We start from the raw sequence: 18,937 nt of genomic DNA on the forward strand, positions 1-18,937 counted from the left end.
AGTGCTAAGTGGCAAAATCTTATTGGGACTTGATTTGTGAAGACAGCTATGAATTTGGCTACAGAACAACAATTATATACAATATTGTAAACAGGATCACATGATGGTTGCACTGCTTGCCTTTTATGTTTTATCCTTTTGTGGCCCGTGAAATTAGAAGGAAATTCGCCCCACATTTAGAATAGCTGCAAAATATTTTATAAAACCAGATGGTTCTCTTTTTTACTATGAAAAAAAAAAAAATTCAGGTGTGACAATCACTGTCCTTAAGTTAGGATCTGTAATTAAATAATTTTATTTTAATGTCTGATTAATCTCATGAAAAACTATCACCGAAATATAATAAATTCTCAAAAAATCATAAAAATGAATTATCCGTAATTAATTCACTCATTTATTATAAGTAAAGATAATATTAAATTATTAATATCAATACGGAGAGTCAAACCAGAATCAAACAATTCTAACTCTCAAAACTTATCACTGAGCCACACGCTTGGTGGTGTAATACTAAATGATTTGTTTTGGTTGGCTGCTAATCCGTGATTACAGCGACAATTATCCTGTGGGCTCAATGTTCTCTTGTGAGTTTGTGACCCCCCTAATCATGGGAATCCAACCCAGATGCCCGGTTAGTATTTACAACATTTGGTTACTTTCTCTTGGAATTCTGTATTTTTTTTTTCCAGGAAAAAAGTTTTTTTTAAATATTAATAAAAAGAGTTATAAAATATTAATTACTCAGTGCCATATCAAATCATAAAAGGGCCAAGGAATCTTGAAATAAAAAGATGGATCATGTATTTCTTATTTATGATCATTGGAGGCAACAAAGCTAACCACAATAGGCCAATAATATAGGTTAATTGTGGTGTAAGCTGTAAGCAATCAATAATTGATAAACACCCTAAAAAAAACGTTGAGAATTTTATGTCTTATTTCGGATATATTCTTGATTTTGACATAAATGTTCATGTTTTTCTATAAATGTAACAGTATAATATTCTCTGCTCGAGGGTAAAAGCGTGATTATTCTGTGCTTATTTTCTGTTTTTATGAGATTAAATTAATAAAATAAAAAATTAATTTTATTGCATAATTTAATCAAAGGATTAATATCAATTTATTTTTTCATTATTAAGTTAAGATTATGATAAAATTAAGATTTTGTAATTTCTAAAATTATTTCAATAGTAAGGAATTAAATTTTATTAATAATGTTAATTTTATTTTTTAAGTGTGCTATGGATGCACATGGAATAACCCTTTGAATGGTCAATGGTTAAGCAGTGTGAGTATGGGCCTTAATTGGGCCTCATCTGACACATGGTTGAACCCCAATGGTCTCAACCGAGCCATTGCTCATTGGATCCATGGCACCGTCCAGAGCACGATAATACAAGGGGCGGGGGGGGGGGGTTGGGGTTGGTTGAGGCGGGCACAAATAAAATACCCGTATATAGAAAAAAATTCGAATAATTATAAATTTAAAATATTATATACGACAAGATTTACATAGAAAATATATAAAATTTATATATTATATTTTAAATTTATAATGAATTAGATAAATTTTTATAAAATTTATTAATATTTATGATATTAAGTGATGGAGCTAGAATTTTAATTTAGGAGGTTTAATTAAAATATATAATTCGTTAATAAATTACTTATATAGTAGTTAATGGAAGGAATTGATTAACTAATAATAATAATCGATTCATAATTATAAAATAAAAATATTTAATAAAAAAAAATAATAATAAACGCTTTAATTTTTTTTTAAAAGTTGATTTGTTAAAAATTAAATGAAATTACTATTAAATATAATGAATGATTAATATTGTGAATTGATATAGCTAAAATATATTGATGGCCTAATATTAAAAATTTATCCAATTTATCTCAAATCTATTTCTTTAAAAAAATTATGAAATGTAAATTCAGTTAAAATTATAAATAAAATAAAATAAAATAAAAATTATGAAAAATAAATTCAGTTAAAATTATAGATTAAATAAAATAAATAACATGATTTAACTTCTAATATTGTGAAAGATTTTTTTTTTCTAAATTGGGTATGAAGACATTTAGCAAAAAAAAAAAAATTTAAAATAATAATGAGATTACAAGAAAAAAAAATACTAAAACTATGTTAGAATTTTCTTTAATAATATTGTCAAATAATTTGAATTTTTAAAAATAAAAATAAGTGATTGTAAATTTATTAGATAAGAAAATGATAAAATAAAATTGATGAAAAATATAAGTTCAATAAATAATAACGATTTAGATTTTTTTTAGAGTACGAGGATTTGTATTTTATTGTATCATTCTTTAAATAAATAATTTAAAGTTTTTTTTTTATATATAATTACTATTAAACTCGTTTAAAACTTTTAAAACCATTAGACTCCTATGCTCATTAAAATTTAATATAAGAATTGAACTTTTTTTAATTACCATTAAATTCTTAAAAATTTGTAAAATTTTAGGAGGGCTAATGTCCCCCTTGGTCCCCGCATGGCTCCGTCTATGATGGTATTTCTCATCTACCAATGATGTGTTAATCCAGCAGTGGTTAGCACTGAGGTTGTGGGATGGAAATATCTCATATTTCAACATAGAAGGTTTGATTTGAAGACTTGACATTTCATTATCTTATCTTTAGAATTTTGAAGCCATTTCAAAAACACTCCATTGGCTTATTCAAGGTGTGGAAGACTTCAGCCCTAATAATGAGAACACATGCTTTTATTTGTTTTCATCAAATTTGAAAAGGAAAGTCGAAATGGAACGGGTCATAAGAAACCAAATTAAATTAATTAATGTGGTCCTTTTAATTTTTTTTTTTAATAATGAAATTGGGAGAGTGAGAACTCAAAGTAATATATCTTTAGTCACTAAATAAAATTTAAGCCATCAAAATTTTTAAACTACTTTTATTTTATTTTATTTTATTTGAAATATCACATCTCAATTTCCTTTACCCCTAATATGGGCAGAAACCAATTTTAAGTCATTTTCAATTAATAACTTTCTTGGTCTACACTCCATTTTTCTTTAATATTGAGCAAGCAAAATCAGCTACGTTACACTAAGTAATTAATTTCAAAAAATAATTATATAATGAATTATTATAGTAACAATTTCATAATGAAACTCAATAATAAAATAAAAATAAATAAAACGCATAAAAAAAATTCTATAATAAAAAATTACTCAATATATATAATATTATAACTATCCATTTAATTTCCTTCAAATTACTCAAATCAAATGCACATCTTTGGTTCTTCAACCACTACGTCCTTGTTTGGTTGAAATGGCGTACGAAGTCCTCCCAGGAAGTAAGGAGTAAGCTTATAAATTAGGCCAACTCCATTAGGTCTCCTCTTGCACTTGCAAATCCAAACCGAAAGAAGGCATACTCCAAATCACCCAAGAAAATGCAAGATCCAGTAGCAATCATAGTAGGAGCTGGCCCCTCCGGTCTAGCCACTTCGGCATGCCTAAACCAGCATTCAATCCCTCACATCATCCTGGAAAGGGAAGATTGTTTCGCTTCTCTTTGGAAGAAATATTCATATGATCGTCTGCACCTTCACTTAAAAAAGCAATTCTGCGAGCTCCCTCACATGCCTTTCCCTGCCTCCTCTCCCACTTATATCCCTAAAGATCATTTCATCAAATATCTAGATCACTACGTTTCTCATTTCAAGATTTCTCCTATCTACCAAAGATGTGTGGAGTCGGCCAGCTACGATGAAGCCACCAAGAAATGGAAGGTTATGGTCAGGAATGTGAGTTCCAGCGAGACTGAGGAATACTCTGCTAGGTTTTTGGTGGTGGCAAGTGGAGAAGCTTGCAATCCTTTCATACCTGAGGTTGAAGGATTGAATAGTTTCACAGGTGATGCTCTGCACTCTACTCAGTTCGGAAATGGCAAGGCTTATAGAGACAAGAATGTTTTGGTTGTTGGGTCTGGTAATTCTGGTATGGAGATTGCTCTAGACCTGGCAAACCATGGTGCCAGAACATCCATTGTTGTTCGAAGCCCGGTAAAACATATATAAATAATCAAGCAGTACTTAAGTTTTCGATAATCACAATTATGTTAATTAATTATAAATTGATGATTTAGTATTGGAGAATTAATTAATAGATATGTGCATGCTGCAGGTTCACATTCTATCTAGGGAGATGGTGCACTTGGGCTTGGTTATGTTGAAGTATTTTTCATTGGGAATTGTGGACTCACTGATGGTGTTGTTTAGCAAGTTTGTATACGGAGACTTGACCAATTATGGGATGAGAAGGGCTACAGAGGGTCCCTTCTTCATGAAAGTTGCTTACGGCAAGTATCCTATTTTTGATGTGGGTACCTTCGATAAGATCAAGGCCGGAGAGATTCAAGTAAGTACCAAGCATTAGCATATAATATAATTGAAATTTGAGACTTTTTGACAATTATCTACCCTAAATTTCTGCTACAATGTCTCATGTTAAAGTGACTTTTCATTTCTCAAAAAGTCCTTTTGTCAAAAGAGAGAATTTTAAAAATATGGTGTTGAATTTCTCCTCCTTTTCTTCTTCCTCTTCTTCAATTTTTTTTCTTTTATTGGAAAACAAAGTTACTTCTTGAGAAAGCCTTCCTATAATATCTTGAATCTGTTGGCTTACTGTGTACGATGTTAACCACTTATTAAATATTAGTCAATTGCTTGTTTGCTAAAGTCTAAAGAGGTTAGCAATAAATAAATGGCTTGCAAATATTTTATAACAATTTTAATATTTGGTTTTTAGTTGTTTTTTTTTTTTTTAAAAAACCTATCAACTGCCAATCATCATATCTTTGATTAAGATCCCATAACTGTTATATATCATATTGATTACTATCATGCATTTAAAATGACATGCGTTACCGTCAAAGAGTATGTTATTGTTAGCCATTGAGTGCAGTTTTGTAACTTAGCGACTCTATTAACTTTTAAAGAAGACCAAAAAAATAATAATAATAATAATAATAAGTTGATTGTCTAATAGTAATTTAAAAGCCTTTTAGGTTTTTACTTCAATAATAATTAGTCATAACTTTTCAATTTGTCATTTTTAAGCTCTCACCTTATTGCATCAACTTCAGAGCGTTCATTTGTTTACAAAAGCCAATCGTGTTGTGTATGCAGGTCTTGCCTGCAATACAAAATATAAGAGGAAATGAGGTACTCTTTGAGAATGGCAGGTCACACTCGTTTGACGCAATCATTTTTTGTACTGGATTCAAAAGATCAACAAATAAATGGCTGAAGGTAATTATTAGAAAGGAAAAAAAATTTTTTTTTTTCAAAACATATAAAGCCAAAGGCAATGTTTGTATTCATGTACATGGTCTTTTTTTGTGATCAGGGAGATGATTACCTTTTGAATGAGGATGGAATACCGAAGCCACGGTACCCAAACCACTGGAAGGGAAAGAAGGGTTTATACTGTATTGGATTGTCAAGGAGAGGATTGTATGGAGCTAGTGCAGATGCACAAAACACGTCTGACGACATCAAGTCACTTGTATGAGAAAGGTTACATAAGAAGCTTGTGTCACAAGGAGTTTAGCTTTCTAATAGCCTACAGAGCAAGCACAGGCACATCCTTCCAACAACCCAAAATCCCTGGCAATGCTAATGCTCTTTAATTCTAAGCGTATCACTTAGACATTTGCAACAACCAAAATAAACGTGAAATTATGGGCCAGTTCTGACTTATCTGAAACTGGATGTTGCTCAATGCTCTTTATTTTGTATTAAATTGAATGATTAAATAATTCAAATATCCATTATCTCAAATTATTACAGCCAATAATTTCAAGCCCGATTGCAGATCTCCTGCACACAACTATGCTCTCTGACGAAAAGATAAAAATGCTTTATCAAAAAGTGAAAAAAAAAAAAAAAACTGATAAGATAAAAATGAAATTTGGTTTAAAATCGATTTGAAAAAACTACATCACTCACCCACCCAGAAAAGGGGAAAAGAAGAGAGTAAAAACAAAGAACCAAAAACCTCAATAACAGCCCTTACAAGGGCTCTTAAAATGAGCAGAAGCCCTGGCATGCCATCGGTAGCTAATTTGTAGGCTGTCGCCATGCTTCCCAACTAAGGGTGCCCTAATAAATTAAAATGGACCTGGCAACATTTGACAGTTACGCCCACAGGAGTCCATCTAAGCCAATTTCCAGGTTTGAAACCGGGCTGTCACCAAGAGGATCGTGTTCTATTACTTGCTTATCTGATGGTGAGTCGGCATATGGCTCCGATAGATCAGGAGATCGTTCAGATGGAATCCCATAATCTCTGAGTATGTAGGATGCAGAGGCACTAGCTGCTTCCCTCTCCATCACAGCAATATAGTTGTCTTCAAACTCAAACACTAAATATCTGTCCTTGCATGCTGATCAACGGCACATAGACTTAAGAACCAAAGTGCTGTTGAAAAATCACAGAATATAGAAAAGAGATGTTACACCACTTACAATCAAAGAGGTAGGCTAGGTGATGAATGTTTTTTATTCGAGTACCGTTGAACTTCAAAACCTGAAATGTTTTCTCCCTTAAGTTTGTAATGCATATAAACCAGAAGGCATTGGCAAACCAAATGTAAATAGATAACTTGCCTGCTGATTGCTCATATCCTCATATCCAATGTTGACTTCATTTGCTAGGACCTATCAGAAAAGGGGGAAAAAAAAAAAAAACAACTAATCCATAAAATAGGATCGTATCCTTCTTTAATGAATGCATTCAGAGCAGAAGAGTTGCTACCATTAACACCACAAGAAAAATTGAATGCAGAAGGGATTATAAGCTATTGTCAGATGAGACAGCATAAAACTTACCTGTGATAGGATAACAATTTGTTCTCCTTTGAACTTTGCCAAAGTGTACCGTGCTTTTGCTAGTAGTTTCAACTGAGCATTCAAATTCAAAATCAAATTACCTTTTAAATAAAAACAAAAAGCAAGCAATCTGTATTTTGATTAGATATGTCCCCCATTTTTTGCTACTTACCCCTATAGAGTCTTCACACTCCTCACTGTCATTGGGAAAGAAGAAGAGGAAAATTACAAATAATAATAATTATAGAAAAAAGTATTAGCGTATTGCTTGCACCAAGAATTATATCCACAAAAAGGTTTGCACACATTGCAAAAGTGCCTTAAAAGCATTACATACTCTATCAGTGGTTCTGACAGAGGGGTAAACACCAAACCAGCAATTATTATATAAGAAGGCTGACTTCCATCAACATGATAGGGAACCTTGAAGCAAGGACATAGCAAATGAAATTAGTAAGCCTCAAAACATAAAAATTAATTGAAATGATGGAATAAACTAAAATATCATGTAAAAAGCCAAGTTTCTAGTAGCATTACCAAATGGACTCTAGGATTCAAAACCACTTTAACCTTCATGAACGAACCTGCTCTGATGATGCCAAGTTCTGCCACATCACCAGCAAACCTGTGTAAAAGGCATGGTTACACATATGATTAATGATATCAAGCCTAAATATCATAGTTAACACACTTTTACAGAGTAAAATGAGCAGAGAAGTAATTAAGTAAACAAAAGTAGCATTTTGGAATCATTTTTTGGCACCAGAATAAAGAGCTTTACTTTTGACTAATAAGGTAACGAAATGCAATGCGCTCATTTGATCGGAATGGCACAGTTCCTTCACACCCAACATGAACATCATCAAAGCTTACAATCACGTCCCCCTGAAAATAACAGCAGCATCAAATTTCAGAATAAAAGAAGGGCGGAAAAATAAAATAATGCTGTTTAATTGGTTTCCCAGCGTAGTCACATCACACAATGATAATACAGGAGACACGCCTGCAGTAGCCAATGAGAAAAAAATGAAAGGGGTTATAAATTCATACCAACATGGACTAGATCTAAATTAAATTGGCCTAATTGGAATAGTTTCTAATAGCGCTCAGCTTGATTCAGATCGTTTTACAAGTAACACATCATACTGCTATAGAATTTTCTTTTATGACTGCCTTTTCAGTACTTTCTCATTCACAAATTTTTGTATTCATTAAAGACAAGTTAGATTGATAATCTTGAGGAAAACTATCATGACAATTCAGGGTCCCTTTCTGGGTGACTTTAACAAGACCAGAATACATGCAACTCCAGCAAAGCAACCTTTTGAAACTATACTGGCCAGTTTACCTCCTTTAAGACATTATTTGCATCAGAGGTTGGCTCAACTCGCCGTACCAGCACACCCTGCACAAGCCATACCATATGAGGAAACTGTGTGGCACATTCATGCCATCAAGTCACAATGAAGTAATGATATTGCAAACTTGTGTAAGATGCATCATATGTAGGAAGGGAAGAAAAAGGAAAAATACCGGTCAAATAAAGCTTGCAAATGAAATTTGGACTGATAAAATTCTCAAAGAACATGAAAAAAAAATTAAGCAAAGGCTATGTATGAATCAACTTGTCCATTTTCCATGTCCACAAAAAATTGAACCTCACATTCGATGTGCTTTAAAATGTGCAAGTTTCTCACCCCTACATCCACCAGAAAGACCTCTGCTTGCATGTCACATAACACAAATGATTTTTCCATTCCTTGTGTAGAACTTAAGAAAATTGTTTATGGGATGTGCAAGCATATACAACCATTCAATGATCATAAAATAAGTCCCAGTGAACATTTTATTCAACTTTGATGTAATGATTCATATGCTAAACTTGAGGTTTGAACGACAACATATTTGAAGAAAGTGCAATTTCAAAGTTAATATCTTTATCACAAATTTCACAATCAAAGTTCCTCCTCACTTCTCAGCATCTTCATAACATCTACCCTACACCTCAACTACTTTCATCCACTACAACACATCTCATGTTTAGCCATCCTATTGTCCCACTCCATTCTTCCCCAAATTCCTCACTCCATTCATCAACAAACCAATTTTAGCACAACCAACAAACTAGCCCTCCGTCACTCTAGGAAGTTTTAAACGTAACTTGAAAGTGTTAGCATGAATCACCGAAAACACACCCTTTGAAAGACAGGATAGAGCAAATGAAAATTATGGGTAACCTGAAAGCAAATTGTAGCAGACTGTTACATCAGATAAATTTTGATATTTGATAAATGATAATGACACACCTCATTAGACTGTACTTTTAAGCACGCTCGCAATGCTGGATTCTCCAACTTTTGCAGCAGTACACCAAGGCAGGGAAAGCCTGGAAGATGAAGATCACAAGGAATTAAATTAGGATTTTTTTTTCATTATTATTTAAGGTATTTTACATTATTTAGGATTTAATTTTAGGTTTCTAAAGGGGGAAAACATTTTCTAGAACAATCCATTATCAGTTCGCATTATCAAACTCGAAGCTAGTTTTGCATTAAAATGGAAACAATAAATACCACCATACGGATCAAAAAGCAAAAAGGATTAGTCATTTAGTCAAGAAAGCAGCAGGAAGTGGACAAAAATCCATTCATAATACTATTAAACATCAATTATCAAAATCAGCACTTAGATAAATTTACTTGTTTGAAGTTTCCGAAGCACAGAGATGGAATTATGGAAAGGCATAATATCTCCACAACAATAACTGGAAAAAAGCCTTTGTAGACGCAAAGACCAGATAAGGAGGTGATCTTATAGACCATGTAAAATATATAACTTACAAGGTGGATCCTATAGAGAGCCAATAGGTGGAAACTATAGAAAGCAAATTGACCAATGATGATGAAAACACCAACAATTCATCTATGATAGTTTTATAACAAACAGTTCTATCTCTGAATTTCAGTCAAAATCAGAAAAGAAATTTGTATAGATGCTTGGCCCTTAAGATCGACAAGCACCTCATTACTTGCCAATGTCTTATTTACGCACATTAAGTTAAAATATAAGAAAATTCAGAATAGAAATATGAAAAATTCACCATATGAATATATGTGAGAAATGAAGGCATCTCACCGGTGTATTTCCCATTCCTCTCATAGTCATCCAGAAAGTGAGACACAACTGTTGTTGGAATCACATATCCAATATTCTCAGCTTCTTCAGATCTGTAAACCTAAAAGAAGTGTCTCACAAAACATAATAAGGAAAGGGAAATTACAAGTAAAAGAACAACATATTTTGCAAACAATAGCAACAGATAAGCTTCCAGTTGATTAGACTATGAAGACTTTTACTAACAAGCATGATGCATGCCAGAGAACGCACCTGAAATGCCACTCCAATGCACTCCCCATGGTCATTGAATGCAGGACCACCACTATTACCTAAAATCTAGCAGGTATAAGCAGTGGCTATCACAAGAAATAAAAGAGAGAGAGAGAAAGAGAACACGGGACAGGGGAAGAGCTGTCATTGTGATGAATCAAAATAGCAATTTCCAACATGCAGATGCATAAACTAAGCAATGTTAACGCAAAGATTAGAAAAACAGAATATCTACAAACCAGGATTTATTGCAGCATCAATTTGAATACCCAACAAGTCAGATGATCCATGAGCATATGATGTAACCTGAAGTGTTAAACAAAATGTATGGCGAATTTATTCAAACATACTGCTCAAAGACACTGCTAAAGATATCAAATGACTATATGTGACATGTCCAAACAGTAATAAGTCATAGGTTTCACTGTGGGATAAATCAAACCTCTATGCGTGATACAACTCCCTTTGTCACTGAAATGGTGTCTCCTCCGAGGGGATATCCCACAACAGTCACTGCATCCTGCCCATGTCAAAATAAGTATAAAAAATAGTTGAAAAAAGGTTCCAGAAAGAAATGCATAAAGCACAAAACATGAATATCCAACTTATAGATTAGAATAATTTCATATTACTACAGATGACTGAGTAATCAATTTTGCATTTTCAAAACTTACAAAGCTACATAAACTCAGTAGGGGTAAATTTCAAAATAGCCACCATAACAACAACCAAAAGGGTTTCTTTTCCAAGAAGGGAAGAGGGGATTTGATCAACGCCAATGCATTTGTAACAAATATATAGTATCGGTCATGATGTCATATTTGATGTTGGTTTGGTTTTGTAGATAAATAACTTATACAATCATATAACTGATGCTGCTTCATTTTTACAACTTTAAAAGATCATGAGATTCATCTCAAATATTTAATACTCTGAAGTCTAATCATTTAAGAAAAAGCATGATAATTTAAAGCAGCTGCAAATGCAAAATCGAAAAGATCCATAAACATGGAAATAAAACACACAAACACACACCCACAAAAGCACAGAATGATGCCACGAGTACATGAAAGAGAACATTTAAACCTGAAGACGGGGCAACCGTCCAAAATGTAGTGGTTCAGATCCTTCCCAAAATTCCTCATTTTCTATTGAAAGTAAAGCTATATCACAATCAACACCTCTGGCTAACACCTGCATTTAAATCACTGAGAGGAAATTAAGTTGTAAAATCTTACCAATACCCCATAGGGATAAACATCTCAAACATAGCAGCTTGAGTAAGCATTCATTAATCAATGGCAAATTCAAATCTTCCTATTAGGTTTGCTGGGTGAAATGCAAAAGACAAATGAAAAACCCCAAGGACATTCAGGAGCTCAAAGACAAATGTTGTCAGACAGAATTGGAGCATGTAAGAATCACATCCACAACAAAATGCAACTCTGTAGGTTTACCAAGATTAGGGTTTGATTACCTATAATATATAAATATGCAAATCAATGCAGAAAGATTTTTAAAAATGTGACTACTCTCCGCTGAGAATTATGAGCTAGTCATAGTCAAATAACTCAAAATTGTTGTTCCCGTACAATAATACTCTCTGTACTTGTATTAGTTTATCTCCTTTGCTTACACTCAATCTTTGTGTACAAAAGCACAAGAACTTTGAGAAAAATACATGACTGATGACACTTTGACAGGATGAAAGGATCATAAATTTTATTACCAGCATGATAGACTGTCTGCAATTTTTCTAAAAGGAGGCTTTGAAATTATGCAGTAAAATTCTGACAGATAATATTAATAATAATCAGATTCGGGTATACTCAATACTCAACTCAACTAAGCTTTTATCCCAAAAATTTGGGGTCGGCTATATGGATTCGCTTTCTCCACTCTGAACGATTTTGGGTTAAATCCTCAGAAATGTGTAATGCTTCTAGGTCATGTTGTACTACTCTCCTCCAAGTCAATTTAGGTCTACCCCTTTTTTTCTTTCTATCCTCTAACCTAATGTGCTCTATTTGTCTAACTGGAGCCTCCGTATGTCTACGCTTCACATGACCAAACCACCTCAATCTCCCTTCTCTCAACTTATCTTCAATTGGCACAACTCCTACCTTTTCTCTAATACTCTCATTACGGACTTTATCTAGTCTAGTATGACTACTCATCCACCTTAACATTCTCATCTCTGCAACTCTTATCTTAGATGCATACGACTCTTTCAGTGCCCAACACTCACTACCATATAACATAGTATAATTATTCTAAGAGTACCATGCATAACCTTTAGTAATTAATCTCTCTCCACTTTAAGATTTAAGGCTTTTCTGCCTTCAAATACTATGGAGAACAAACCGCTTAGTAATTTTTTCAATGTTATGTTCAACCACAAATATAGAAATTAAGCATATTTTATTGCAAACTATTAAAGATCTTACAGCTTTTAAAGAACATAGAAGTCAAGTACCTTAGCCACATATTTGGTATCATCTCCTCTTCTCTTCACTTTCACCTGCAACACATAAAATGGTTAATTGGACAATCTGTATCCACACATCATATTACAAAGTGCTAAAAAACATGGATAATTGACAAGAGGCTGTGAATAATTAGGATTCTTAGAGAACAGCCGCCACTCCCCCTAACCATTATGCATAGGCAGATGGAACTACTTGTATGTGATATGAAATGGAAGAATATTGACAACTACGTCGATTAAATTCATAAAAAGTCCTGGGAAAGTAGGTTACTTGTGTGTCATATTCAACACAATGTGCATTCGTCAAAAGTTTTCCATTCCCAATCATAAAAGCACTGCACAAGAAATTTAAAAACAAATGAATAACCAGCTTAATAGAATATAGTCAATAACATTAAAAAAGAATATATGCAAAATTAACCATGTGCTAATAGCAATCAAACATAAAAATTTTAAAGAACCAACAGCGACTCGGTAATTTCTTTTGAAACAACCAAAAATAAAAGTAGCATGGAATAAAATAGATTACAGAAGATTTCACAGATAAAACTAAAATAATAAAACTCACCTCCCAGTGCTTGTGTATTGTCTTTGTTTTTGCCAAGGAAGAGAATAATCAGGTGCAGTATGAGTGCAGTAAACCTAGACAAATCAAAGAAACAAGATGTTTTACACTAGCAAAGAGCAAAGCATCCAAAACTATAGAATGGAATTTTTTAATTTCTAAAGAAAAATAAAATGCATACAAACATTTAACCATATACACGTGTATTTAGGTCGAAATTTCTCCTGCAAGTAGTTAAGAACACAATCTTTCAAGTTTCAATCATCCTCGGTACAGCATACTGCACTTTAGTTTAGATGAGACTACAGAATGAACACTTTACACATGGGGCATCAGCTGACAGAAAATTAGTGCTAACTGTATAATCCCAAATCCAACTACTCATCTGTGTAATTTAGTAAAACAAAATAACTGGATAAGAACAAAAAGTCATTAATAATACCTAGACAGAAGATAAATATAGAATTATCAAAATTATTTACAGAATATTTGCATCTAAGAATACATGATTTGTGCAAAGAAGAAACGAGACAAACGTCTAGGCTATTCACTCAATACACTAAAAACAAATGCTGGAAAGCAGACATGCACAACACCACAAGGAAGGCATGATGTGCTTAGCTCCATTTTACCAGATAAGAGAGATTGAATTCAAAATTAGTTATTAATTTTTACCTTAACAACCGCATTCAGAAAAGCCGCCTCCTGAAGATTCCCTGCTTCAGCCTGGACATAGATTTAAAAAAAAAAAAAATTGTAAAATTACAATGAATTAGTACTAAATGAGCAAAGCAACTGCACTGAAAATGGAGCGGTTAGGATCAAACCTGATGCTCCTTCTTGTCTCTACTTTGCATTCCAAACGACTTATAAGCGATGGACTGAGCTTTCCCCCTCTCTCCTCCGTCGCCACATGAATAGTACCTCTCATCTTTTGATTTCCCCGGCGACTTATAATGCGACGCGCCTTCTTTCTAAATGTACCAAAGGAACGACGTAATTGGATAACAACAGATAAATTTGAACTAAAAATAAGTCATATAAAAAGAAAGAGAACGAATAGGGTTTACATCTCTGTTGGCCTTATCAATTGACGACGAGGAACCTCGCTTCGATGGCCGTCGTTTGTGATTGATAGCATTAGAAGCGACGGAGCCAATTGTTCGATGCGACGAGAGGAGACGGTGTTGGGGAGAAGAGTAGCAGCAGAATTTAACGCTGGAGGTGAGCACGGAGAAGCAGCAGGTAGAGGCAGCTATGGCCATACTGCAACAGCTAGTAGAGGAAATGGAACAGTTAAATTGAGCTGTGATGCCCCAGTTTTCGCAGCTTCCTTATCCCCTAACTAAAATTGGATTGGATTAGGTTTGCAGGTTTTGGCGCCCAGGTGTTTTTGACCAATGGGATTGCTTTTCCAATGGCGAAGAATTATTCACCTGTACTTTAAATGGACGGGCCGAACGCTTCAGTTATTGAGCCAGAAGCCCGCTTGAAAGTTCAAATGTTGTGGGCCTTTTCTTCTATTTCTAGGCCACAACACGTCGTTTTTGCCCTTTTTTTTCAGAAGACACGTCGTCTTCATTTATGCGGACTTATCCTGTATTAGATTAAAAAATTATATTCTCATGGATTTATAATTTTAGTATGCAGATTTTGAATTATTTAAATGTCCTATGTGTAATTTGAATCATTAAAATTATAAGTAAGGAGATAATAATTAATTTTTTTTAATAAATATTAAATTAATAAAATAAAAATATAACTTTTTAATTTAATAAGTGTCACATCAATAAAAAAATTAAAAACCTATTATTAAAAGTCATAAAAAAATTTTATATTACTTAAATTAAAAATAAAAAAAATTATCTTATAAATTAAAATTTAAATAATTGAGGTATTATTTATATAATTTACCCTTAAATGGTACGGAGAGTAAATATAGTGATACTGGGCTTTGTCATTTGCGAGCCGGGCTTCAAAGGCTCCATCCAGATTCAGCCAGCCCGTGCAATATAAATAAACAAAATATTTTTTATTTTAAATTTTAAAATTATAAGTTTTTAACATAAAATTTATTTTATATATATATATATATATATATTATAATTTAGGATGGATTGAGCCTGAATTGTTTAGTATAAGGGTATGTCGTTTTTTTTTTTTTTGGTTAGCATTGGACAATTTAATTTAATCAGTTTAGTTTGTTTGATTTAGGCAACATGATTTAGTTTTAGAGTTTGAATAATTTTAGTATTTAATTTGGTTAGGTTTTTTGACAAAAAATAATAGAAGACCAAACTGACTGAATATTTACAATAGATGATGTCGTTTTATAAGATTGCCCTCTAAAGAAGAGCTCAAACATTTCTTTCTCAACAGTGACTTAGACCCTTCTCTCTTTCTTTCACCATTTGTCCCTTCTAGCCTTTTCCCTTCTTTTTTTTTCATAATAGGAATATATAATTTAAGAAAAGAAGCATGTTTACACACATCCTTGCAACAATGAGGATAACTGGGGAGGAAGATTATACAATCAACCTAGGGTTAATAAGTTTAATCTATCTATATTGGCTACTCAGTTAACTTTTATGTTAACATATCGAAGAATAAAGTTTAAAATAAAATCAAAATTACAAGATATAAAAGCTTTAATATCTTCAATGAAAATTTATATATCCCATAAAATCGATGTCGAAAAAGAAATAAATAGCTGAACTAGCTACTACGAATCAATTTTAAAAAAACATGATTGCATATTATAGTTATGAATATATCTAAGAGCTTTACGGAATGCCATGACTTTAGCTGTTAAAGGAGACAAAGACGCAAAATATTTGGCTAAACCATCAAAAAACGTACTCAAAGGAAAACTAGCAAGGATTCCATATTAAACTTGGGAAGAAGCAAGTCGAATGATGCATCAATACTAAAAGAAAAACCACCCTCATTAGATGGCTAACATCAAGGTGGCCTTAAAACAGGCTTCTCAACATTAATGCACTTTGAAATTTGTATTTTAGCTTTTCCAACAGTTTTGATAGTATTTTGTTACACATAACAGAAAATTTTACTTTTAATCTTATTAGTTTCTCTTATTCGCATTCATTAGTTTTTTAAATTATTTTTAGTTAATTATATGAAAACTTATTATGTCTAAAATGTTTAATTAATTAATATCCTTATCCAAAAAATTCAAATCATTGGCTCCGCCATTGAGTGTGGATATCTTAACCTCTATTATTTGATATCTAATTGTCTAGATAATATATAATATAAATTTTATTAAAAATATAAATAAAGTGATTATTTTTTTGAACAGAATTAATTATGTTTACATTATTTACTAATTTATTCTTATATTTTCTTATAAATAATATATTCTTATTATATATATTTTACAATTAAAATAAAAAATACAATAAAATATATTTTAAAATATAGGAATAAAAATCTCGGTTGGGATCTTTTCGTTTCGTGGAAGATAAAAGAATGAATGATTATAATGGCAAAAGTGCTGAAATGAAAAATATTTGCTCTGTCGGGCTTGAAATGAAAGAAGAGCAATGCAAAACTCGATGAGCAAGGGCATGAGCTGCACTATTGCAACTTCTCCTTACAAAAAAGAAGGTTATAAAATCAAAGGAATTCGATAAGGATCCAGAGATGATGCCCTTAACTTGCAGAAGAGCTATTCCTCCACCAATGGCCTAAATCTTAGTAAGGATTTGAGAATCTGCTCCACAATGACATCTTTGAAACCTTTCTCTACCAAATAAGAGAGCTTCTCAAAAAGTAATACTTTCCAAAATTAGGGAATCAGTGTTACTCTAAACAATCTTACAGGACCAGCAATGGCAGTTACGGACGATGGAGGCCATTAAAAATTGATTCCTAGATTTACAGACCGCTCCATCAAAGTTAAACTTAATGCTATTAACATTAGGCAGCATTTAGGAGTTGACAAACTCTTCAGTATAACTAGAATGCTGAATTCTCTCTTGAGCTTTTGACTTGATCCTGGGCCTCTTTGAAATCTTCAAAGTGGTCAATGGTCGAAGAGATGGCAATTTGATGTGGAATGGTTTGGTGGTTAAAAATTTGTGCGTTCCTACCATTCCGTAAGTGCCAGAGGAGGAAAACCAGCAGGGTGATGAGATCAGTGCCGTTTTCCTAACTTTGAAGATGAGACACTAATTTTGACCAAATATCCATCATCGAGAAACCATTTAAATCATAGGATCGTAATTGAAGAGGCGAAAGCAACCAAAATACCTTTACTTTGGGACGATCAAGTAAAGTGTGACTGTGAGATTCTGGACTGCTATAGAATTTGCACTTCTTTGGGAACGTTTGGTAATTTCTCCTTATACAAGCTCCACAGAAAACTGGTCAGTTTCCTTGGAAGAGGTAACTTCCAAATGTCATTTCGTAAGGAATTCAGTCTCTCAAGAGAATTATGACCCGAGACAGCATTTAGGACTTCCTGTGAAGGCCGAAGAATCTGCTTAGCGAAGTGATAATCCGATCACACCGGAATTAACGTGGAATAATTTTATCAATCAGGTTAGCAGATCTAGAATGACATCGCATTGTTTTCATTCCCAACTGAATAACGAAAATTTTATATTGTCTTTCCCTTCAATTTATTTTTTTTTAAATAAAATTTTTTATAATTACATATATTAAATTTAAATTAATTTAAATAGTAGTTTTTAATATATTTAACATTTCAATGTATACGTATATTAATAAAAATTTTAAGTGATAATACCAAATATACCCTTAATATAGAACAAGACGCATTATCCATATTTGCAGACAGATCAACAAGGTAAGCGTAAATTGGCCTAGTTCTTAAACGAAACATGACATTCGTTGAACTAATTGTTTTGTCGGAACCTGCTTGTTTCAGCATCGTCGGGTGTCAGCAGAATGACAAGAAACAGATTGGTAGCGACGGCGTTAAACTTAGGGCGGAGGCTGAGCTGAGTTTCTTGACTTTTACCGAATCCTTTCCAAGCTACGAACCTGCAGATTCCATTAATAGCGCCAGCTATTTTCAAAGGCGTGTCGCTTTCTGAGCTGTAATTGCTCCAGGCAGTTTTGTCTTTTTACTATGCGTTCTGAGGGAGGCGCAACTCTCACAAATCTTGGTTTTGGCTCTCAACGGAAGGGCCGAAACAAATAAGAATAGATAAGGAAAATAATAGTATCATTCCCAGATCAACTAGTATATATTATGGTCAAGCTATTTCAACTATGAATAATTACTTGTCCTGTATTCTTTTATCCTTAAAATACCCTTAAAATATAAAAAGATGATAAAGAATGAATAAATAAATATAGTGAAAATAATAATAATAGACAAAAGTAAAGTTAGAAAAAAAATAATTAATATTTTTTTTAATTTTTTAAAACAATAAATAAAGTGAAATAATTTTTTTTCCAATATATCACTTAAAATAGAATATGAGAGCACATAAAATACTATTTTTTACGTGAATTTAATAATTAAATAAATTTATTGTAATTAATTTCAAAAATTAAATTTTAGCTATCAAAATACTAAGATTTAAATTATATGATATATTTATGCAAAATTTTAAT

General features: G+C 32.6%; 2 protein-coding genes across 2 annotated transcripts; one reads left to right on the forward strand and one right to left on the reverse strand.

Annotated features, from left to right (window-relative positions):
* The first annotated feature begins 3,254 nt into the window (after nt 1-3,254).
* On the forward strand, nt 3,255-5,840 carry LOC110650058 (probable indole-3-pyruvate monooxygenase YUCCA10). The gene is made up of 4 exons (XM_021804849.2): nt 3,255-4,061; nt 4,183-4,416; nt 5,187-5,309; nt 5,407-5,840. Exons 1-4 carry the CDS (start codon nt 3,450-3,452, stop codon nt 5,569-5,571), a joined length of 1,134 nt encoding a protein of 377 aa, XP_021660541.2. The 5' UTR covers nt 3,255-3,449; the 3' UTR covers nt 5,572-5,840.
* LOC110650057 (protease Do-like 2, chloroplastic) lies at nt 5,757-14,703 on the reverse strand. Its single transcript, XM_021804848.2, has 21 exons — nt 14,401-14,703; nt 14,158-14,304; nt 14,006-14,056; nt 13,334-13,407; nt 13,037-13,100; nt 12,754-12,798; nt 11,364-11,471; nt 10,720-10,797; nt 10,517-10,583; nt 10,278-10,336; nt 10,026-10,125; nt 9,197-9,276; nt 8,239-8,295; nt 7,672-7,775; nt 7,428-7,515; nt 7,228-7,313; nt 7,063-7,087; nt 6,891-6,962; nt 6,669-6,719; nt 6,528-6,588; nt 5,757-6,445 (listed from the first exon to the last, which is right to left on the reverse strand). The coding sequence occupies exons 1-21, from the start codon at nt 14,593-14,595 to the stop codon at nt 6,198-6,200; spliced, it is 1,860 nt and encodes a 619-aa protein (XP_021660540.2). The 5' UTR covers nt 14,596-14,703; the 3' UTR covers nt 5,757-6,197.
* Nucleotides 14,704-18,937: the final 4,234 nt, after the last annotated feature.

The sequence above is a fragment of the Hevea brasiliensis genome, chromosome 9 (genome assembly GCF_030052815.1).
Source record: "Hevea brasiliensis isolate MT/VB/25A 57/8 chromosome 9, ASM3005281v1, whole genome shotgun sequence".
NCBI lineage: Eukaryota > Viridiplantae > Streptophyta > Magnoliopsida > Malpighiales > Euphorbiaceae > Hevea > Hevea brasiliensis.